This window comes from Ambystoma mexicanum, chromosome 8 (genome assembly GCF_040938575.1).
Source record: "Ambystoma mexicanum isolate Mex_15411 chromosome 8, UKY_AmexF1_1, whole genome shotgun sequence".
In the NCBI taxonomy this organism is placed as follows: Eukaryota; Metazoa; Chordata; class Amphibia; order Caudata; family Ambystomatidae; genus Ambystoma; species Ambystoma mexicanum.
In genome coordinates, this window is record NC_090929.1 from 838,992,135 (window position 1) to 839,016,841 (window position 24,707).

Sequence of the window (24,707 nt, forward strand, 5' to 3'; positions counted from 1 at the left end):
GAAAGTCTCCTCAGATTTCATAAATTATCCAGTCATTCTTCCTAAGCCGAATATAGCAAAGGCAAGAAACCCTCTGTTGGCATCAAATCACAAACATATGTGGAGCATGAGTCTGAACAATGAAAAGAAGAAACTGAGAAAAGACTTAAAGGATCTATGAACCAGATTCGGCACAAATGGTGCAGAAAAAATAATTAAACAACGAAAACAAAGATACCGAAATTGGCTAAAGGCATTTGTGCACCAGCGAGATCAGGAACGTGGGGAGGTGATGCTCTCCTTGATCAGAACAAACACAGATATTTGGAAAATTCTGAACCAAGGTTACTCAAATCAAGCAACAATGGCAAATGGAGTACCTGAGGCGAAATGGGTGTGTCACTTTCAGGAAGTATTCTCATCCAATGTTCAGCCTAAGGAGGCGGAAATTGACTCTGTGGATGTAGCCTGGCACACAAAGGAGACGGTAGACAACATAGTAAGTGCCATAGCAAAGCTAAATTCCCAAGCAGCCGGCCCGGATGGCATCTCCAATGTGATGCTAAAACAACATCCTTGTGAATGGGCCATTTTCATAGGCGAATTGTTTGAGATAATAGCGAAATCCAGGAAAATTCCATCATCCTGGTCTGAGGCAATAATTGTTCCAATCCACAAAAAGGGCAGCAGGGATGTCCCCGCAAATTATCGTCCAATTGCCCTATTGGACACCATAGGAAAAGTGTTTGCAACCTTCCTACAAGAAAAGATCTCGACTTGGGCCCTCGAGTTTGAATTAAATGATATCCGACAAACTGGATTCACGAAAGGAGTTGGAACCGAAAACAATTTAACCATACTGAATCTTCTGAAGTTAGAAACCTTGCGAGGAAAAGGAAAATTGTTCCTTGCATTTATCGAAATGCAGCAGGCCTTTGATGGCATCAATCGGGAAAAACTCGGGGAGAAGTTGAAGAATTGGAATTGTCCAGCGAACATTCTGAATCCCATAAAAGCTCTACATGACCAAACGTCAAGAAGGTTAAATGAAAACTGAGACCTTTCTGCACCAATTGTAACAAATAAGGGAGTAAAGCAGGGCTGCCCTTTGGTAGCGATGCTTTTCAAACTATATATCGCTGATGTATCTGGAACACTAGCGAAAACTCATTGCTCTCCTCCCAAAATTAATGGCAATCCGTTAAGTTATTTACGCAGATGACCTAGTACTGATCGACAAAACACAAGTTGGTCTACAGAGGTTATTAAATACACTAAAAACATACATGGTGGAAAACTATCTGAAGATCAACGTAGAGAAAACAAAGATAATGAAACTTGGTCATGTTGAGTCACAAAGACAAGAACTTCAAGTGGACAATAAATAATGCCCAGATTGAGGAAGTGAATGAGATCCGTTATCTGGGCATATTTTTCAGCACCTCGATAAGAGAATGGAGCTGGGTGACTGAACTTGGAAAAAGAATAAAAACCTTGGCTCTCCAAGGATCCAGAATTCATTCACAGTATGGGAAATTCTCCTTGATCACAGTACGAACCTTCTACATGCAAAAGGTGATTCCATCTATAACGTTTGGAGCCGAGACAGGCTGGAATATTGACCACAAGATCTGGGCAAAATTTGAAGGTCTGTTTTGGAGACGTGTACTAAGATTGCCTAAATATTTATCAATCATAGTCATACGCCATGAACTAGGGCTGGAGCTGATGCGTGGAACTGTTATTTGGAAATCGATGGCTCTGCTACGCAAGATGTCGTTGGAAAAGAGCGAACCTGCATTTAAATTCAGACCACAGACCAACTTGAAAACGGACAGTTTACAGAAATTGTGGTCAGAAAAAGTGAAGGCAAATATGCAGGTCGCCGATGTTTCCATGGAAAGTTTACAAGAACAACCTCAATATGCAAAGAAAAAAATGAGACATTGGCTATGGATTGGGAATTTGGAAAAATACCACGAACTAAAAACTGCCCTGGATTTGAGGCCGATGATGAACAAATTAGACAAACTGCCAAAATATTTGTGTAAATTTCCATCTCGACGTCATAGAGATGGCTTTTTACGTCTAAGAACAAACACATATAAGACCAGGCAAATGTGTTTCATCCGGCATATTGATAATATAAAGGATCCCTTATGTAGGTTCTGTGCCATTCTTCCAGAAACGCTAAAACATTTATTGATCGAATGTCAATTGCTTAAAGATTTAAGATCTGTACATCTACATAAATTTGCTCCTCTCACTGATAGCATGGACGAATTGTGGTTACGAATCTTAGGTGGGAATTCAGTGCATCTGACATGTGCTGTCATAAATTTTCTAGAGCAAGCACTAAATGAAAGCCTACTAAAACCTTGAGAAATGGCACTTCATAAGATGTGGAATAAAGAAGAGACTAATCAGTTGTAAGAAAATTGTAATAAAAGTTTGTAAGAAACTAGAAATTACAAAAAAAAAATTAAGGCCTTCATTGAAGGGGTAAAGAGGCTATGCCCTCCCATACCAACCCTCCACTGGGTTGGGATTTTAATGTCCTGCTCGCCAAACTCATGGGTCTGCCCTTTAAGCCTGTGCACAAGGCCAGCCTAAAACTCTCCTTTTTATAGAGGTGATGGCTACCAGGAATGCAGTTTTGTAGGTAGTCTATGAGCTACAGGCTTCAACTGTTGTGTAAGGTTTTCATAGAAAGAATCTTCCTGACCCGCGTACCCCAGAACCTTTTGCTTTTACTTGTGGATTATATTTTCTTGTACCTCAGAGCAGGAACCTTTGTTCCACTTTTTTTTTTATTTTTTTTTTTTAAATGGGTGTAATTGAAGACGCTCCATAGTGTTATCCTTTACCTTTTTGCCAATAAGCACCTATTGTTGCTGGGTTGCCCTATGGGCTCCCCTTTTACTGTCTCTGGCTAACCTTGTGAGAACTACAGTTCCCAAGGATCTTTGGATCTCACCTTATTAGGAGAGACCATCATCCCCCCACCTTATGTGGAGTGCTGGGTAGATGTGTAGTATGGAAACACGCAAGTTTTGGCCACAATGTACTTAATTGGTTAGGTGGTTGGTTTTATAAAGTTTATTTTTTACAGTACATAGTGTGCCAGTGTTTCTCTGGATCCAATGATTCTACAGCACTCCCTCCCAAGATAAGCCTGACTGCTGTCTATGCTACCCTGCTGTCTACGCTCCCCTGAACTTGGGTGGTAGAGCCTTATACTAGGAGTCTTGTACTGCCTCAGTTGACTGTTTTACTAAGCCCTTAGGTGGACTTAGAAAAACTGTGCTAACGACCCTTTCTTATCCACAAGGTTTTCCTCGGAACACACCCTAGTTTTTCACCTAAATTAATTTCAAAATTCCATGTTAATCAAACTTCCTACTTTCAAAATCCATTCAACTCAGTTGAAAGAAGCCACTATTCACTAGATGTACGTACGGCGGTCTTGTACCATGTGAACAAAACTAAACCCCCAAGAAGCTTTGAGATCGCCTTCTCGACCAGGTGCCATGGAAACAAACGCTATCTCCATATTGATCGTCAAATGCACACAACTCTGCTATTCCCATCAAAGATTGACCTTTCACTCCCAGGGCTCACTCTACCAGAGCTACCTTGGCCTTCATTGCAAAAACCCCCTAGCACCATTTGCAAAGCAGCTACATGAGTTCTGTTCATAAATTCACACAGCATTATTGCAATGTGTTTAGCAGAAGTTTGAATGCAGTATCAACTGGGAACACCACAAGCAACTGAGTACAGGTATAGATGACCCAACCTTTGGTATAAGCTTGTACCACAGTTTTGTTAGCGTGTTTAGCCGCAAGGCTCATCTCAAGAGGGGAAATGTGAGCTGCAGTTGAGTTAAAGATTCAGTTACAGGTATTCAAATAAACTCACCCAAGGTTTCTTGCCAAAACAATTTAAGCCTTCTTTAGAAGGGAGCAATATACTAGGAACACAAATACTGTACACTGACCAGTCCCTTTTGCGATGGCCCACAGACACAACCTACACCCAATAACAAGGGTGCTTGGGACAGTAACATATTGGCATTCAGAAAAGGTAAAAGGCAAAGGTTATTGGAACATGAGATCACCAATATTGGCAAATACTTTAAGATCCTCTTAGTCTTCATACAATTCAATAGGCTAAGTCAATGGGCAAAAGCCTTTGTATAGGATACAGCACTTCAGGTAAATGGAAAAGACTTTGCACAAGTTCTTAGTAGCCTTTGATAAAAAGGAATCAAGTAGGGCCACAAGCTGATTAGACTTGAGTTGCAGGAGTTACAAGCACTTCCACAGTAAAAGGTAAGTTCTCTAAGACTTGTGTTAACAGTATCTTGGTAAAGAAGAAAAAATGCAGCTGATGACTTTGTTCCTGTGCAGCTCTGCAGATCTCTCTGGTCCTGGGCCTCAATCGTGGGGACGAGAGGGAGGACGTCAGGACTCCTGCAATGCACTGGGACTGTCAAAACTTGCAACCAGTAAACTTCACTTTCAGTGGCTGTTTCGCGCTTCAGCTTGCAGGTACCGCAAATGGCAATAATGCGGTTCCTGGCTGTCAAGGTGGACTTTCCTTGCTTCTGGGGTCCTGCACTCTTGAGGGGGCTCAGGCTTGGTCAGTCCTGCTTCATGGGAGTCCGGATGATCTTCCAAAAGCTTTAGGCCAGCTTAAAAGCAACACGCACAATCTAGTGTTCCTTTCCCTGGCTATTCAGTTTCCTGCATCAACTCTGAGGAAATTCAACCAGCTATGAGATGAATGTCGAGGTGGCTTACTTTGGAGTTGATTGGTCCCACCAACTCAAAGGGAGAAGTAGTCTTTGCAGGGGGTTCTGTCGCTATGAGCTTAGCAAGTTGATACTGCAGCAGGGCTTCACCGGGAAAACCAACGGTCCAGGAGTTGCAGCTGGCGTCCTCTTCAAGCTCTTTGGTTCCTTCATCCAGTGGTCCAAGCAAAAAGACTCCTTTTATTCAGTTCTCTTCATTCCAGCCTAGCTGACTCACCCAGCAGGGTGGCTGTCCTTGCCGGACAGTCAGCCAAATGCCACAGAGTGCATTTGGGTCTCCTAGGATACTAAGCACATGGAGTTTCGGGCACCTCACTTCCTGCCTACCCTGGACACTCTGGAGCCAGAGGTGGGTTTCACGCAGAAACCCTGCCAAAGGCAAAATGAACAGGCCAAACCTGGTTTGGCGCGCAGGGAAAATCTCTAGAAGGACTTTTCCCCAAAGGCGTGGTAAAAAGACCAGGGGCCATTTTATCAAAGATGCCTTTGTGCCATTTTGAAAGATGGCTCCCGTGGTTGCTTTACCAGAGCTGCAAACGGTTGTGGTAAATGCAAACCACAGTTCAAAACAAAACCATTGCCACCAGCCATTCAGTGAGGAAAGGGTAACATAAGAAGCTAGAAAAAAGGATTCTACCTACAGCACTCTGTAAGAGTGTGCTGGGACTAGACAGTTACAATGCTTAGTAAAGTCAATTTCACTTTACTTCTCTGGGAAAAAGTAGTTGATCCCAGATGCATTTAAACCTTGGGAAATCTGGATGACTTCCCTGTCCCTGCACTGAAGGTGCTTTGGGACACAATTGTAAAAGATGATGCCTATGGTGTTTGACTCCATAGCCAAAAGAAAGTGTAGAAAATCTCTTTAAACTACATGAGTGGGGAAAAAGGGTCTGCTCTCAGTTTAAAAAAATAAATCCTCAAAATCCAGCAAACTTGGAGGGAATTATCACATTTCTGAGAAGTCTCCCTAACACAATGACACTCTAAAGCAGATTCACAGGTGGGGCAAGCGGCACCAAAATCTATTTTCTGCTGTATCTTCTCTCATCCCCACCTCACTAATCTATGCAGCGCATGTGATCTAGGCAGATCCACATGCTTCAGGATACATTACTCACCATAATCTAATTTCTGATGCTTAGATTCTTATGCGGAGGATGCGCCCACCCTTTTGGAGTCAAAAGCGCATGGATGTGTTCTGCTTTCTCACTGTTTCTGCTTGATCACATCTGTACTCCTGCTACACTTCATGCAACCTCCTGCCAAACAATCTGAGGAACCTCGACAAGTGAAGGTTTAAATACCCTTTCTTGCATGAACTATGTTACTAAGAATAGTAAAGAAATTGACTTCACTTTTTCTCTTTGTAGGTCCAGCACACACCATCTTATGTGGAGTGCTGGGCGGGCAAACTAACAGTCCAGGAGTTGCAGCAGGCGTCCTCTTCAAGCTCTCCTTCGGTTCCTTCATCCAGTGGGCGACTCTGCCTTCCAAAAGACTTGCCTTTTATTCAGTTCTCTCCTGTTTGTTCCAGCCTAGCTGTCACTCACCTAGCAGGGTGGCTATCCTTGCTGGACAGCCAGAGTGCATTTGGGTCTCCAAGGAGACTACGCACAGGGAGTTTCAAGCACCTCACTTCCTGCCTACCCCAGAGGCGGGCTTCACTTGTGAATCCCGCCAAAACTAACAATGGGACCAAACCTGGTTTGGTGTGCAGAGTAAATCTCAAGGACCTTTCCACAAAGATGTGGAAAAGACTGGGCCATTTTGACAAAAATGGAACCCTTGGGTGCTTTACTGCAACACAGCACGCATTAAATGCACAATACAGTAGTTAAAACTGCCACCAGCCATTCAGTGAGGAAAGGTTCACAGAGTGTGCTGAGTCTAGAGTTGCAAATGTTAGTCAATTTCACTTTACCGCTCTTTGAAACAGTAGTTTAACCAAGAGAAGGTATTCAAACCGTTGGGAAATCTGAAGACTTCACTGTGCCACTGCACTGAAGGTGCTGTGTCACAATGTGAAAGATGCCTATGGAATTTGTCAGAATCCACAACCAAAAGTATGTGTTCAAAAATCACATTAAAATACAGGAGTGGTGGGTCTCTCTCAGTTGAAAACCTCAAGTCCTCAAAATCCAGCAAAGTGCCTGGGGGTCTCTAAGGTGGAGGGAATTGGCATATTTCTGAGAATTCTCCCTAACAGTGCACCATCGCTTCTTCATCTGACCAGTGGGGACCAGTTTGTCGGACAGCTTTCATCCTCAAGGTCCGACTCGTCGTGTTTCTCTGAAGTTTCAAGAAGCCCCTAGGGCCTACACTGTATGCTGGACCATGGCAGAGAAGAGAGGATCCCTATTCAAGGTCTGAACCAGCTGTAGTTTGAATGTTTTCGTGGATGACTAGCATTCCCAGTGCCTTTATTATCTTCACACGACGCACAAGGAGGAAGATTGCAAGATCTGCCGTAGTGTTCCCAAGTGCACAGTGAAGGATCAACACTGCCGACTGACTTCATTCCTGGGCCTCTACTGCAGGTGGCTCGCGGGGCATGCCTTAACTGGATCCAAGCAGTCAGAGCAGGCTGCCACCTGTGGGGGCCCAAGATGAGGCTTGGCACCGAGTTTGCTGCCGTTGGTCGCTGCACAACCTCTAGCTCTTCATCGAAGAGCAAGTGCACTACCCTGGGGAAACTGAGGGAGAAACTGGGGAAGGCCAAGCAGGACATGATGGCTGACATGCCTGCAATGGCTCAGGTGACTCGAGATACTCCTCACTGACGCCCAACAAGGCTGAAACATGTCTGGGGATGCGTGTGGTCTTGTGCAAAAGGGATGTGACCTAGCAGTTCGGGCTGGACTACCCCTTTGGGGGTGGGACCAAGCCGGATTTGCATATGGTTTTTCCCCTTTTGTAATGGCTTGGCAGGCGAAGAACGATGGTCTGGAGGGTTGCCCAGAGCAATGCCAGAGGTCAAGATTTATTCTAAACCTTCCAGCCATCAACTTTTGTTTTGCCTCAGGTGACTCAAGCTACATCGTCCTCCACTATCTATTTAGTGGTGGCCTCCCTTGCAAAGGCGAAAGGGGCTGACCCGGACCAGGGTACCCTGGTGGCGGCCACAGTGGATCTTTCTCCCAGGGGAAGATTTGTCCAAGCCAGTAGACCAGACTCTGGAGAAGATGATGCCAGACCTTAGCCTGAGACTGACCTCCTTAGAAAAACTGGGCAGGGGGCATGCAAGAGCTCGGGGCCACATATCTTACAATATGGAGGAAATGGTTTCTGTCCACTCAATCCCAGAAGTCGGCGCAATGTCCATGGACTAGGACAGGGGCCCTGGGCTCAGCAACCCTACCCTGAGGCACCTCCTGGAGACCTGATGCAGGACTTTCTTTGGACCCTCCACACTCTGGTGTCGGATATTCAGAAACTGATGCCAACAGCACCTCCGGTTACACTGCCAGCACTGACCCAGTTGACTCTGGGGCCACCACCGCATAAGTCACCCTATACCGCCACACCAGCTGTCATTGCCCCTATAGGGATACGGGGACGGACACCGATGACTGGTGGATGGCGTATCTCCACATCTGAGCTTCTCTGGTGGACGAAGTGGGCTCCTGTCATGATCGCCCATGTGTCGCACTATTCCAGTTCACTCTGGAGGAAAAGGAGGTTTCTCCAACCTGGAGTTTGGCATGGATTCACATGCTCATGAATATTCCCCGTCAGGCTGGGAGCGGGATCTCGTCTGCAAAGCTTTGACACCTGTATCCAGTGAGCACTCAGGAACTCCTGAAGAGGTTGCATCTGTAACCTGCAGAGCCAGATAAATGCGAGACATCATGCTGAGCAATGATGTGGTGATTCACACTATGGCGGTCTACAACAGCAAGGTGGTGAGGATCTTCAGACAACACTACAATGTTCTACATCAGTAAACTGGGCGACTCTATCCCAGCGCTCTCCAAGGAAGCACAGGACTTGTGGCCCTGGGCCATCTGCCTTTTCAGCTAGCGGGAGTCAAGAACACATTGCAGACTCACTCAGCAAGTGTTGGCATATTTTTGCGAATTCTCCCTAATTGCCTCCAATTTGCTGAATTTGAAGACTTTTTTTTTTAACCTGTAGAGACCCTTTTTCCCCACGCTCGTATTTTAATGTGAATTTTACTGGTTTCTTTTGGTTATGGAGTCTTAACAAACTCAATGGGCATCTTTTACAGTGTGTCACTGCACATTCGATTCCTAAGGTTTAAATACCTTCTCTGGGAGGAACTGTTTCCCAGAGCAGTAAAGTGAAATTGGCTTTACTTAGCATTGTAACTTGCTGCACAAAGCACACCCTATCTTACAGTAGTGCTGGAGGGGTTACTTAGTATCCCTTGTATAGCTGCTCATGTAACATATTTGTTACCCTTTCCTCACTGAATGGTTGGTGGCATTGTTTCTTCTTGAACTACTGTAGTTTGCATTTACTGTGGCTGTTCAGCCTCCGGTAAAGCAACTGCTGGAGCCATTTTTTTCGAAATGGTGCAGAGCCATCTTTGACAAAATGGTCCAGGTCGTTTTTCTGGAGATTGTGTGCCAAACCAGGTTCGGTCCCTTTGTTCATTTCACCTTGGGTTTCTGAGTGAAACCCGACTTTGGCTCCAGCTTGTCTGGGGTACGAAGGGAGGGAGGGGTTGACCTCTGCTTCGTCTACTAGGAAACCCAAATGCACCCTGTGGTGATTGGCTGACTGTCCGGCAAGGACAGCTACCCTGCTGGGTGAGTGACAGCTAGGCTGGAATGAATGGGAGAGAACTGAATAAAAGGCGAGGCTCTTGGTTTGGAAAGCAGTCGACCACTGGACGAAGAAACTGAAGAACTTGAAGAGGATGCCTGCTGCAACTCCTGGACCGTTGGTTTGCCCAGTGAAGCCCTGCTGCAGTGGCAACTTGCCAAGTTTGCATCGTCAGAGAAGCCCCTTCAAGGACAACTTCTCCCTTTGAGTTGGTGGGACCAATCGACGGCAAAGTAAGCCACCTCGATATCCGTCTCATAGCTGGTTGAATTTCCAGAGTTGCTGCTGGAAACCGTACAGCCAGGGGGAGGAACACCAGATTGTGTACATTGCTTTTGGAAGATCCTCGACTCCCAGGAAGCAAGACTGACCAAGCCTGAGCCCCCTCACCAGAGTGCGGGACCGCAGAAGTAAGGACAGTCCATCTTGACAGCCAGGAATCGTGTGGTTGCTATTTGTGGTAGCTCAAACACGAAAAAGCCACTGAAAGTGAAGTTTGCCGGTTGCAAGTTTTGACAGTCCCAGTGCAGGGGTCCCCTGACGTCCCCACGAATGAGGCCCAGGAACAGTGAGATCTGCAGAGCTGTACAGGAACAAGTCATCAGCTGCATCTTTTCTTCTTTACTAAGGTACTGCAAAACAAGTCTAAGAACTTGCCTTTTACTGTAAAAGCTTGTGAGGTGCAGAAGTTACAAGCACTTCATTGGCTTGTAGCCCTACATTTGATTATTCTCATCAGACGCCTAAAAACTTGTACAACGACTCTTCCATTTACTTGCCAGAAGTGCTGCATCCTATACAAAGACTTCTGCCAATTGACGTTGGCTCAGCCTATTGAATTGTATGACTCTTCTAAGAGAATCTAAAAGTACTTGCCTGCTTAGCAATATTTGTAGTGGTCAGGCAAAGTGTGAATGCAGTACCCTCTGGGAACACTACAAGCAACTATGACTACAGGTATAGGCAACCCAGCCTTTGGTACAAGCTTGTACTACAGTTTTGGTAGTGTGAGCAGCCAGGCTCCTCTAAAAAGGGGAAATGTGAGCTGTAGTGTAGTTACACAAAGATTCAGTTACAGGAATTCAAAAACGTACACGCAAGGTTTCTTGCATAAACAATTAATTTAGCTGTCGGCTATAAAGCCTTCTTCAGAAGGGAACAATAGAATAGTAACCCACAAATATACTTTATTGTACACTGAGTTTCTGAATCAGACTAGACCCTTTTGGGATGGCCCAGACACAACCTAAGCTTATGCAAAGACTTTCCCATTTTCTTACCTAAAGTGCTGCATCCTATACAAAGGACTTTGCCCATTGGCATAGGCCATTTGAAAGTGCTATCTGAAAGTATTTGCCCTGCCTATGAATATTTGTAGTCTATTGTGTTCTAATAACCTTTGCCTTTTACCAACTTTTGTGCTGTGAATGCCAACAGTAAGCTTACTGTCCCAGCACCCTTGTTGTTGAAGTCGTCTGTGGGTGTAGATTGTCTGTGGGCCATGCCAAAAGGGTCTTGTCTGATTCAGAAAAGTGTACAGTATGAAATGTATGTTACTATTCTATTGCCCCCTTCTGAAGAAGGCTTTATAACTGACTGATAAATTATTGTTTATGCAAGAAACCGGAGTGTAATTTTATTTGAATACCTGTAACTGAATCTTAACTCACCTACTACTCCAATTTCCCCTCTTGAGATAAGCCTGGCTGCTCAACATGCTACCAAAAGTTGCCTATACCTGTAGTCAGTTGTTTGTAGTGTTCCCAGAGGGTACTGCCTTCAGACTTTGCCAAACAGCAGGGAGTTGCATGTTCCTGCTACAAGTGGGATCTTCGGCAGGACCTGGTGTACCGCATCTTTGTCAAGTGGGGCAGGCTCCAGATTGATGTTTGTGACGGCGACTAACTCCAAATGCCAAGGTTTGCCAGCAGATCACCAACCAAGGAGCGTGAGGGACTTTCTCCTTCCCGTGGGAAGGCATGTTCCTGTACATGTTGCCTCGCTTGCTACCAGTCATGAAGCCACTCGGTGCCAGAGCAAGATGATACTCATTGCCCAGGTGTGGCCAAGGCAGATTTGGCACCCGGACCTTCTAAGTTTGTCCACATTTTCTCCGGTCAAGCTGCCGGTAGTTCCGGATCTTCTCACCAGAGAATGAGGTGCAATCCTGCATCGCGACGCAGGATTGCTTAACCTGAAGGCTTGGCGCCTGCAGCCCTAGTGTGTGGTGGATACGAGTTGCCTGTGACTGCAGAGATGCTCACTAAGCCTACGGTGCCATTGGCTTTGGTGCTACATTCACAAGGGGAAGCGTTTTGCTTCATGCCTCTGGTCGCAGAAGTTTAACCCACTGAGGGTCACAGCCCTGCATATTCTTCCATACTAGTTATCTAATCCTGGTTTCTCCAATGTGGGTAAGACCACCTTGGGGTTCTGCATCTGCTCAAACTGGCTATGTGTAACCAAATCAAGCTCCCGTGCTCCAACATGGGGTGGGGGGTGTTTTGGGGGGGTATAATGTTACACCCACATCCTTAATCTATGAACTTGGCAGCTTGCCTCAAGTCCTAGTGTGGTCATTTAAAACTACCTCAAAGGTGTATGGAAATCCTCAAGGTGGCATGTAAACCTAACACCAGACACTAACTTGAACAAATGGAAAACTATTTGTAATATGGTGCCAGTCAAGATGTAAACCTTATTGAATGTACTCCATGACATATTTTTCACTACATGCCCCACTTGGTAGACTATGGCCTAGTATCCAAGGTTCACCTAGTGGCTCGATCTGGGCACACCACTGCACAAAACAAGGTGGCCTGGTTGAAGTCCCTATTAAGGCTTTCATGGAAGGAGTAAAAAGACTTTACCGCCCCCATTTCCAACCTTAAAAATGGCATGCAAAAGCACGAAGGAAGGTCCAGGACATTGCGCCTTATTTCAGTTTTAATTTATATTCTCATTTTACCATTTTTTTCAAAAAAGTGCCCTTGTTAAATTACACGTGTTTCGGCCATTGAAGGCCTTTTTCAAATTAGGGCTCATATGTTAAACTGAAAAGCATCGTACATGTTCAAGTTGAAAATAAATTAAAAAGCATAATTACCCAGAGAGTAGTGGGGAGGGAGGACATACAAACAAGGCGAGAGAAGAGATAAATGTTAAATTAGTAACGGTTATTACCTGTTTACTATGTACAGTGTATAAACCATGGCGATTACAGGCCAAAACTTACCCACAATGGGGCTCATTGACGTCTTATTCATGGAAAATATAATGGGTTAGATCCCGTTGCTATCTGTTGTGTATAATAAAAGAAAAGTATAACGTCTTTCAGTTCCAAGATTGAATATGTGCTGTGTATAGTACTACATTTTTATTGCAATTCCCCCTACGTTACATTAGCTTCTTTTCCAGGCCATTACATTTCAGAGTAAATATCCTATTCCTGAACAGATGAATCATTTATCAAATTGTCACTGAGTCAATTGTAATAATACACTTTGCATATCTGTGTATGTTACATTATTATGCATTTATCTTGTAATGTGCACTAGAGTGCATGTGTGGTATATTCCTCCGTTACAGCACTTAAAAAGTATGTCTTGTAGGATCGGCAAATTAATGTTACGAGGATGATCCTCTCGTGAAGCGCTGATATATTTTACTTCTACCGGTTAGGCTGCATTTATTTAACACGTTTCATGTGCCGTGCACTATGTTACTCCATTAAGATATATAAGAATGTTCAGTCTACACAATATATGTCCTGTAAGGTCAAAGAAACCACATTTACTGACAATGTCATCCTATTAATGACTAAAGGGCTTGTGCTTCAAGCTATAAGCATCACTTACTTGGCAGGTAACGGAAATCACACGCGTCGGCTTCACTGTTCTAAGCCGTCGCCATCTTGGGACTATTTTATTAGTTCCCATGGCTACCCGACGCCGTGTCCGGCGCCTCGACCTGTTGGTTAGCAACGTACACGTAAAGCTTCGAAACAATGTGCTCGGGTGCCTCTATTCGCATTCACTCAGGTAGTGAGTGCCGGATGTGTTGCTTCGCCCTGTTGCTTGGCAACATGTGCGTGAGGCTATTCATTCAATTCGTTATCTACCCTTTGTGGCCCAAGTAGTTTCATTATCGGTTTCACTATTTATTCAAACACAGAGCTAAGCGCTATTTAGTTTGGACTGTGCCGTACATTCTTTCCTTAGACTTTTTGGTCGATTTGTTTGCGGATAGAAATAAGCAGTATTCGGTATTTCACGAAATGCCATAAAGGGATATACTCACGGAAATAGTGCATAGCGCTTAGCTCTGTTGAATAAATAGTGAAACCGATAATTAAACTCGTTGGGACACAAAGGCCAGATAACAAATTAATTGAATAGCCTCACGCACATGTTGCCAAGCAACAGGGCGAAGCAACACATCGGCATTCACTACCTGAGTGAACGCGAATAGAGGCACCTGAGCACATTTGTTCGAAGCTTTACGTGTACATTGCTAAGCAACAGGTCGAGGTGCCGGACACGGCGTCGGGTAGCCATGGGAACTAATAAAATAGTCCCAAGATGGCGACGGCTTAGAACAATGAAGCCGACGCGTGCGATTTTCATTACCTGCCAAGTAAGTGATGCTTATAGCTTGCAGCACGAGCCCTTTAGTCATTAATAGGATGACCTTGTCAGTAAATGTGGTTTCTTTGACCTTACAGAGGACATATTGTGTAGACTTTGAACGTTATATCTTTTAATGGCGTAACATACCGCACGCTGACTAAAGTGCACGGCACATGAAACGTGTTAAATAAATGCAGCCTAACTGGTAGGAGTAAAATATATCGGCGCTTCACGAGAGGATCATCCTTGTAACATTAATTTGCTGATCCTATATGACATAGCAGAACTGGCAGACTAAACTTTTTAAGTGCCGTAACGGAGGAATATACCACACATGCACTCTGGTGCACATTACGAGAGAAATGCATAATGTAACACGGATATGCAACGTGTATTATTACAATTGACTTGCATAGTGACAATTTGATAATTGATTCATCTGGTCAGGAATAGGATATATACTCTGAAATGTAATGGCCTGGAAAAGAAGCTAATGTAACGTAGGGGAATTGCAATAAGAATGTAGTACTATACACAGCACATATTCAATCTTGGAACTGAAAGACAACATTATACTTCTTCTTTTTTGATACACACCAGATAGCAACGGGATCTAACCCATTATATTTTCCATGAATAAGTCAATGAGCCCCATTGTGGGAACGTTTTGGCCTGTAATCGCTGTGGTTTATACACTGTACATAGTAAACGGGTAATAACCGTTACTAATTTAACATTTGTCTCTTCTCTCTCGCCTTGTATGTCCTCCCTCCCCACTACTCTGGGTAATTATGCTGTTTAATTTATTTTCAACTTGAACATGTATGATGTAATACATTGTTATGCGTGTGCTTTTCAGTTTAACATGAGCCCTAATTTGAAAAAGGCCTTAAGTGGCCGAAACACGTGTAATTAAACAAGGGCACTTTTTTGAAAAAAAATGTAAAATGAGAATAAATATAAATTAAAACTGAAATAAGGCGCAAGTCCTGGACCTTACTTCATGCTTTTGCATGCCATTTTTACTATTTTTGACGGCTTTATCTGTGGTTTACCGTCGGTCTAGTGATTTGCGACAGAAAAAGTCTTTAGGAATAGAGAACTGTTTTATTCCATTGGAAGGAGTCGCCCAACAGACCAGCTGTCACTACAAGCCCAGCTTTTTTTTGTCCTTACCCGTTTCTAACCTGTCTACAGGGTGGGATCTCAATGTGGTACTCTGAAAGCTCATGTCCCTTTGAGCCTATGCACAAATCCGGCCTTAAACACCTAACATTGAAAACTGCTTTTCTGGTGGCCATCACCTACATAAGTCAGTGAGCTACAAGGGTTGCCAGTGCAAGACCCTGTCTTTTGTTATCCACAAAGACAAGTTGGTACTAAGAACACACACTAGGTTTGCACCCAAGTTCAATGTTAACCATACATACATTGATCTACCCACTTTCTTTCAAAATACTACTCAGCTGAGAGGAACCTCCATAAACTAGATGAGGGGAGGGTGGTTCTTTACTATGTAAACCAGACAAAACTGCTAAACCTGTTTCCAAGGCACCTGGTAGTGAAGGAGATCACGTTTCAAACGGCATCTCCAGATGGATGGTGAAAGGCATACAGCTTTGCTACTCCCTATCAAACAAAACACTGCAATAAAGGCCAAAGTAGCTCCTGTTTCCCTGGTAGTGAGCTTGTGAAATGCAAACGTCCCTCTGACGTCATATGAAAAACAGCTATATGGCGTTCCATACACTCAGCATTACTGACACATTCTTAAGCAGATTCACAGGTGGGACAAGTGGTGCTAAAACATCTATTTGACTCAGTACCTGCTCACAACCCACCATCTTCAGACACTGCTTGCTAGTCTATGCATAGCATATGATCTAAGCAGATCCACAAGCCTCACACCAGAAATGCAATTATGGTGAGTAGTTTAGCCCTTCTTTCTGCTTGGATTCACGTGCCCACCCCTCACCTGTGGAGTAGAAGGTGCATGTGTGTTCTGGCTTTATCTACTCTTATCTGCTTTATTAGATCTGCACTTGTGCTACACTTCATGCTACCTCCTGTCAGAAATAAAAGAATCAGAGTCCTCTATACGTGAAGGACCATGGATACAGGGGACATCCCACTAGGGATGGCATTACTGGCATGCCCTGTCAACGTCACTTTCGAGTTTTAAAAACAAAATGTAATACTCTGCGGCTAACACTAGATGTCTGCCTATGCATGGCATGCATATGCCAAGTACTTTTCACTTACCTACAGCTCATCTCCCCCTTGATGAGCCTGGCTGCCTTGCCATACTACCAAAACCTTAAGTACAGACCTGCTAGAAGTTGGGGGAGCCCTTTATACCAAGGGATAGTTTGAAAGTCCTGCCATCCAGGACTTCCCCAACAGAGGAACATAACCTTTACTATTGCTAGGCATTGCCCCAGCATCCTCTACACCACAAGCAACCTGTAATGTTTCTGTAGAGCTGAGTTGGGTAATGTACATAGAAAGATTAGTACTAGTGTCTTGTACTCTCCTCTAGAATGGGCCTGAATGCTTAGTTTAACTCGATGTGTTGCACTGAATCGTGATGATGGAATGGGCTAATCTCAGGAAATATCTTGGTGAAGGCTCTAGCATGAAGGTTCACTGGGTTTCTGAAAGTATTTGTGCATGATCAGTTCCTGATTCTGGCACGAACTACAACCTACTACTTTGTTTGTGGGTGCCATTGTGCTTTCTTGGGAAAGGGTTCGCTGTTCTAATTCGTTTTTGTAGTGTGTGCATATTCCGGTAACATTCTTTTTTTCTCCCCCCTTCAGGAAGGTGATGTCTGCAAGGATTGTATCCAGTTCATCACAGATGTTGTCGATGCTCTTAAAACAAATTCATCATTTCTTCCAAACTACCTTGAATCCCTTAAAAAAGATTGCGATGCTTTTGCAGGCAGTATGGCTGAAACGGTAGGTGACCGTGAATGTTCTCACACATTGTGCCCAAGGTGCTATATTGTATTGTATTTTGCATTTATATAGCGCCTTATATACCATTGGTATGGTCTGAAGGCGCTGGTTGAACGCCCTTGGGAACCGAGGTTCGAGTCAGTAGAGAGGGTGAAGAGAGACAAAAGGTGCGTGTGCGCACAGAGTATGTGTGCAGCTGGTGCGGGGTTATTGTGGTAGCTGCTTCTTAGCGGTAGGTGTGGTGGTTGAGAGGTCAGGAGAATGTGTACGCTCTGGCAGAATTAATCCAGCTCGAGAGTGGCTGCGTTAGGCCTGAGGAGAGACGCCTGGCTGGGGGTGTTAAACCAGCGGTGGTTACTTAGAGTGATGGGGAGTGAGCGGGAGATGTTGATATGAGAACAGTTATACCGAATGGTGTCATAGTATCCCTGTGTTCTATTTGAGTGATGGTGTAAGGAGGAGAGTAGGCGTGAGGTGTGGTATGATATATGTTCATTCGAATGTTCCCGCATATCAATGCATATTGTGTACGTTCCTCACACTCAGCCGTTTCCCACACTCAGCCGTTTCCCACACTCAGCCGTTTCCCACACTCAGCCGTTTCCCACACTCAGCCGTTTCCCACACTCAGCCGTTTCCCACACTCAGCCGTTTCCCACACTCAGCCGTTTCCCACACTCAGCCGTTTCCCACACTCAGCCGTTTCCCACACTCAGCCGTCCGCTCTCCAGACCCATCCGCTTTCCAGACTCAGCCGTCCGCTCTCCAGACCCATCCGCTTTCCAGACTCACACTCAGCCGTCCGCTCTCCAGACCCATCCGCTCCCCACACTCACATGTTCTATACATTCATACGCTCCCCACACTCATATGTTCTATACATTCATACGCTCCCCACACTCAGTCTCTCCCCCCCATTCGGTTGTTCCCCACATTTCTCCGCTCTAAATGTGCCTCTGTTCTCAGCGCTCTTTCGTTCTGCATGATCTTGCGCTCTGCACATTCTCCAGGCTCATTTGCCAACAGCATTTATCCTCACATTCACCCATACTCATCTATACTCATCCATACTCATTCGTTCTTTCTACTCATCCGGTCGTGCCCTCTATGCTCATCCGCTCTCCTTGTTCATCCGCTCTCCACGTTCTCTTCTTTCCATTATTCAGTGATTTTTTTTTTCTATTTAATCATTTCCCTGTTTAGATCTAGTTTATTCGTTTTAGTTCTGTTTGTCAATGTAGGTTACAATCTGGTTCGGTTACTTTATTTATTTTAATATATTTGTTTTTATTTGTTTTTTTATCTTTTTTTTTTTTGGGATGATGGTGGTTTAGGGCTGGTTGGTTTTAGGGAAAGAGCCAGGTTTTCAGTAGTTTGCGGAAGGCCGTTAGGTCCTGAGTTCGGCGGATGTGGGGTGGGAGCGAGTTCCATAGGGTTGGGGCCAGGGCTGAGAATGATGCTCCGCCTAACCTGACTGAGTTTGTTTTAGGAATTACTAGGAGGCCGGCTGAGCTTGATCTAAGGGTGCGGGTGGGGTGATAGGGTATTAGCTTTTTTTGAAGATAATAGGGTCCAGTTTTATGTAGAGCTCGGTGGGTGAGGCATAGGGTTTTGAAAGCTACCCTGCGGGCTACTGGAAGCCAGTGCAGTGTTTTAAGGGCTGGGGATATGTGGTCCCTTGGACCGAGCGCGAGAAGCACTTTGGCTGCTGCGTTTTGTGCTCTTTGTAGTTTATTCAGTTGGTAGGCATGAATTCCGAGGTACAGGGGGTTACCATAGTCCAGTCGGGATATGACGATTGATTGGACCGCGGAGACTCCGTTAGGGAATGAGAGATATGGAAAGATGCGCCTAAGGTTTTTGAGGTGGTAGTGGCAGGACTTGGAGACATTGTTGACTTGGCGCGAGAGTGTTAGGTCGGAGTCCAGGGTGCACCCAAGATTTTTTACTATGTTAGAGGGGGTCGGTGAGATGCCCATGGTGGGTGGCCAGGGTAGTGGATGCAGAAGAAAATCTGAGTTGCCGCAGACCATGATTTCTGTTTTGGAGGGGTTTAACAGGAGGTGGCTTTGGGTCATCCAGCGCTCGATGTTGAGGAGGCAAGAGGTCAGGTCAGGTTGGGAGTTTGGTTTCGCGTTCAGGAACTTTAGAATTAGTTGAGTGTCATCTGCGTAATTGTAACACAGGATGTTGTGAGCACGAATTATTGGTGGGAGGGTGATCAGGTAGAGATTGAAAAGGAGGGCGGATAGACCTGCTCCTTGTGGGACTCCTGTGTCAACTGGTCGGGCTTGTGATGTAAAGTTGGAGAGTGTCGTTATTTGGTGTCTGTCTTTGAGGAATGAGGCTATCCATTTAAGGGCGGTTCCACGGATTCCTAGGGAGTGGAGGCGGTCAAGGAGTATAGAGTGATTGATCGTGTCAAAGGCGGCTGATAGGTCGAGAAGGATTAGTGCGGCGCATCCTGCAGAGTCAGCAGTCATTTTTAGGTCATCCCAGATCGAGGTTAGGGTGGTTTCAGTTCCATGGCAAGATCTGAATCCTGATTGGGCGGGCTCTAGGAGATTGTTGGCTTCAACAAAGGCGTTTAGTTGGGAGTAGGCTGTTCGGTCAATGAGTTTTGCAAGGAACCTGGTGTTAGAGATCGGGCGGTAGTTTTTTGGTTCGAGAGGGTCGAGTGAGGGTTTTTTAATCAGAGGTTTGACGTACACTAATTTGAATGCATCTGGAAAGATACCGGAGGAAAGGGAGGCGTTTATGATAGATCTTGCGTGTTCTCCTGCGCAGGTGGAGGCAAAGATTTCTTTAAGGGTTGTGGCTGGGCAAAGGTCTAGTGGTGATCCAGATGGCTTGCGGTCGGATAGGAGTTTGAGATTGTTCTGGTGATATTGGACTGAAGGATTCGAAAGTTGGTTGCGTAGTGGTCGTAGTTGGGGGACTGGCTGGTACGGGCTGATTGCCTGGTGGTTGTAAGAGAGCCTGTTTGGTGGTCAGATTTTGTCCTTTCAATGGCCGTTGAGTAGAAATGGAGGGAGAGTGAGTCACATAGTGATTGTGACGCGGTCGGGATGGTTGTGTTGCATGCCGGTTTGGTGAATTCGGAGATAATTTTGTGAAGTTCTTTGCATGGGTTTTTGCAGTTTAGGATTCGTGAGTTGTAGTGGGTTTTTTTTGCTTTCCGGATTTCGGCTTTGTACTGGTACAGGTGTTGTGCCAAGGTGGTCCTGCTGTCTTGGGTTTTCTCTTTATGCCATTTGCGTTCTAGGTATTTGTAATGTCGTTTAGTGTTTTTTAGCTCAGGAGTGAACCATCTGGGGAAAAGGCCAAGTCGGGTTGATGGTTTGCACGAGGGGGTCAGGCGTATCAGGGATGAGTTGAGCCATGAATCAAAGGCCTCAGGGGTTAGTTGATTGTTGAGATGGCAGGTAGGTTGTGGGGACTGGAGGAGTGCCTCGGCTAGGTCCGGGGTGATTATTAGTTTCTTCCAGCTTTTGCGAATGTTCGGAGGTTCAGATAAGAGTATGGGAAGGGGTTCAGGTGAGTGGATGGCGAACGAGAGAATGAAGTGGTCGGACCAGATGATAGGTGTGGGCGGCATTAGATGAATCAGGGTGTTGGAGCTGAAGATGGCATCAAGAGTGTGTCCTTTATAATGAGTCGGGCCGTTTATGTGGGGTTGGAGATTAATTGCATCTAAACCGTCAATCAGGGAGTATGTCATGGGGTTGGTGGGGATGTCGAGCCATATGTTGAAGTCTCCAAGAAGGGTGAGGTTGGGATGGTTTAGTTGGAGGGTGGAGATGGAGTCGCAAAGGTTGTTTGCGAAGTGTCTATCATAGCCAGGGGGCCTGTAGATTATTAGGAAGCTGTACGAGAGTGAAAGGGAGAGGGATAGTTTAACAAGGAGCGATTCGCAGGATGGAATGGAGGGTTGGTTGTCGATGATTGAGGCGCGGAAGAGGGATTTGAAGACGAATGCTATCCCTCCTCCCCTGGACGTGCGGTTCAGTGGTATGAGGGAGTAGTCCGGAGGAAAAGCTTCATTAGCGATTGGGCCGAAGTCATCAGAGAACCAGGTTTCGGTGATGAAAACTAGGTCTGGTGTGGCAGAGGAGAGGAGGTCAAAGATGGAATGTCTGTTTTTTGCTACCGATCGGGCGTTAAATAGGATGCAGTTCACATCGGCAGCTAAGGATGGTCTCGGTGCTGGAGCGGGACGGGGCGGTGGAGGGGGGTGTGGACAGAAAGGGGTAGGGTGGGTGGTGATAGATGGGAATAGTGGGCGAGCAGTGAGATTGGCAGGGCTCGGGAGGGGTTGGGAGGCAGTGTGTGATAGGATGGTCGGGTTTTGATTGGGGGGTTTGAAAGAGGGATGTTGGCGGTTAGGAGTTTCAGTTGGAGTTGATGAGAAATCGAGGGAGAGGGGTTTCAGGTAGGGAGAAGCGACGGGGGAAGGAGGGGATTGTTGCGGGATAGAGGTGATGGGTCGAGCCAGGGGAGGCGAGGAGTGCTGGGAGGTTGAGGGGGACCAAGAACGTTTCCTCTTTAGTTTCTTTGTTGCGACTGGTGTGTGGGAGAGAGTAGGGGGGTCGGAGGGTGAGCAGGAGGCAGCTTCGGTTCTTGCTAGGGCTAGCCGTGCAGTTGTTAGGGAGGGGAAACGGTGTGGTCGGGGGGGGGGAGGGTGGCAGGTGTATGAGGGGAGGGCGGGAGGTTGGTGATGGCAGGGGTATGAGGGGAGGGCGGGAGGTGGGTGATTGCAGGGTGGGGTGTGCTAGGTATGGTAGAGATGGGAGCGGGAATGGGGAGTGCTGGTGGGTCGGGAGTGGGGTTCAGGGGAAGAGTGGTTTTAGGGTGGGTGGCTCGCCATTGTTCTCTCCTGGCTTGGTGTTTGGAGAGGGGAAAGGCAGGGCGAGAGGGTGCGGGGGTTTCGGGGGGGCGGGATGGGAAGGAAGACTGATCGGAGGAAGGGGGTGGTCCATGGGAGATGTTTCTGACTGATTCTGGTGGAGTGGGTGCACTCATGATTGGTGTAAGCTTAAAGGATGGTTTAGGAGGGTTTTCTGATTGTAGTTCTAAGATCGGTGATGACACGCTTTTAGGTACGCTTCAAGGTTCAACTGCTCGAAGATGGTCTTAGGTTTACTTGGTGCTTTTCTAGTTACAGTTGTAGATGGAGATTGTTTTAGTTTATTGGGTACACTTCTAAGATTGTTTGACCCCAGGAGGATATTCGGTCAGCCTCTAGATTCTATTTGCTTAGAGGGGGAGTCAGATTATTAGTCACAGTTTTAGATTCAATAATATACAGGGTACAGTGGTAAGCGATTGGGACACTACTAATGCAATTGGGAACACTACTAAATGCAACTTTCCTCAGACTATTGGGCGCAACACCTAAATGCAATTTGTAACACTAGTAAAAGCAATTGGGGACACTTCTAAATGCAGTTGAGAACACTTCTAAATGCAGCTTTCATCGGAGAGGGTATTGGGCGCAACACCTGAATGCAATTTGTAACACTAGTAAAAGCAATTGGGGACACTTCTAAATGCAGTTGAGAACACTTCTAAATGCAGCTTTCATCGGAGAGGGTATTGGGCGCAACACCTGAATGCAATTTGTAACACTAGTAAAAGCAACTGGGGACACTACTAATGCAATTGGGAACATTTCTAGATGCAACTTTCCTCAGAGGCTATTGGACGCAGCACCTAAATGTAATTGGGAACACTTCAAGAATGCAGTTGGGGACACTTCAAGAATGCAGTTGGGGACACTTCAAGAATGCAGTTGGGGACACTTCAAGAATGCAGTTGGGGACACTTCTAAATGTAACTTTCCTCAAGGGCTATTGGGCGCAGCACCTAAATTCAAATTGGGAACACTGCTAATGCAATTGGGGACGCTTCTAGATTCAACTTCTCTCAGGGAGGCGTTTGCGCGCAACTTCAGAATGCAATTGGGAACATTTCTAAATGCAGCTTTCCTCGGAGAGGCTATTGGACGCAGTGCCTGAATGCAATTGGGACACTTCAAAAATGTAATTGGGAGCAATGCAATGCTGGGATTCCGAGTTTGACTATAGAGGGATTGATGCTGAGTTAGAGGGGTGGTAGGGTAGTATGGCCTGAAGTAGTTGCTTCTGGCCCTGCCCTTGCCACGCTTACTTGTTGTTGGCTTCTTGCTTCTCCTGCGGATACCTGCAGATACGATCTGGAGCCGTCCAGTTGGAGCCGTCCTTTGCCTTGGGGTCCTTAGCCGATGGGGCTGCCGGGCAGGGGCTGCCCTGGGGAGATTGGCTATGAGTGGAAGTCCTCTTGATGTGACCAATGGGAGGGGGTGGGCGGGAGCAGGAGGCGGGGAGGGCCGGGGAATCAGGAAATGGATGCGGGGAGGGAGAGGGAGGCGGATGGGCTATCGAGGGGGGCAGGGGACCACGGAAACCACCAGATGGGCGGAATTGGAGGCCAAAATGTAGGCTGCTGCACTCACCTGGCTCTGGGGGCTAAAGTAGGAATCCAAGGTATGTAGTTAAATTTACGGCAGCCTTGTAGGGGAAGAATGGAATGCTCATATTGGTTATGGAAAAGGACTCGGCCCGCTAATGGCGCATGTAAAAAAAAATATGCCATATCTTCACTAATTTCATGACCGTTGATGCTTTATTAGAATCTGTAGGCTTTAAACAAAACTTTTACCCATACCTATTAACATGTACATTGCCTAGATTACCATGCAGTCCTGTTTTTAAATTAGAGCAATTGTCTATTTTAGTGGGGTTATTTGGAATTGTTTACCAGACAGTGAACAAACATGACATGGTTTGAATGGCCACAGGAAGTAATGAGGGGTGTTTCCTGGGGTGTTGAGAAACTTCTGCACTCATTCCCTTCAAACTTGGACCCCCAGCTTTTTTGCTGGACTTCAGCCTTTTAAATTTTAACTCCTGTGGCACCTTTTTTTTTTTTCCTCACAATCGTATTTTCCCCTGATTGGGATTGTTTTCACTATTTCTTTGCAGCTCCATAGGCAGCTGTATAGTGATGCACAGTCAGTCCTGTCACTGAGGTCCTTTGGGTTTCTTTTCAGGGTTAAATACCTTGTCTTGGGTGAACTACTGTTCTCCAGCATGGGGTCTGGCATGGATTCACATGCTCATGAATATTCCCCATCAGGCTGGGAATCCTTGGTAAAGAGAAAATCAGTTTGTTTCATTTCTGACTGTCTTTCTACTAATAACCAATCACTGGTCTCTGGTTCATACTGCCCCCAGCCAATGACTGCCCTCTACCTAAGCCCCTCCTCTGGCAGCCATCTTCAGATTTTTACCGCACGTTATGTTGGGAGCCTTCGTGCTATAGCTCTCGAGCGGACCTGTTTTTGGAAGAATCTTCGCCGCTCAAGAGCAATTTTTCGCCAAACTTCACTTCTTGGAGGATTCCAGAAGATTCTTGAGGCCTACCCTGCATGGACATGGCTGAAGATGAGGGAGACTCAACGCCTCCGTTTGGGATCTGCCCAGGATGTGGACT

At 45.8% G+C, this 24,707-nt stretch overlaps 1 protein-coding gene across 2 annotated transcripts in view; it reads left to right on the plus strand.

The window, feature by feature from the left end:
- The window catches only part of PSAP (prosaposin), a 314,987-nt gene that overhangs the window by 84,006 nt on the left and 206,274 nt on the right, over positions 1–24,707 (plus strand). For both annotated transcript variants that reach the window (XM_069610721.1, XM_069610722.1), the window contains exon 6: positions 17,034–17,174. In XM_069610721.1, the coding sequence (XP_069466822.1) occupies positions 17,034–17,174 (141 nt within the window). The remainder of the gene's footprint in view (positions 1–17,033; positions 17,175–24,707) is intronic.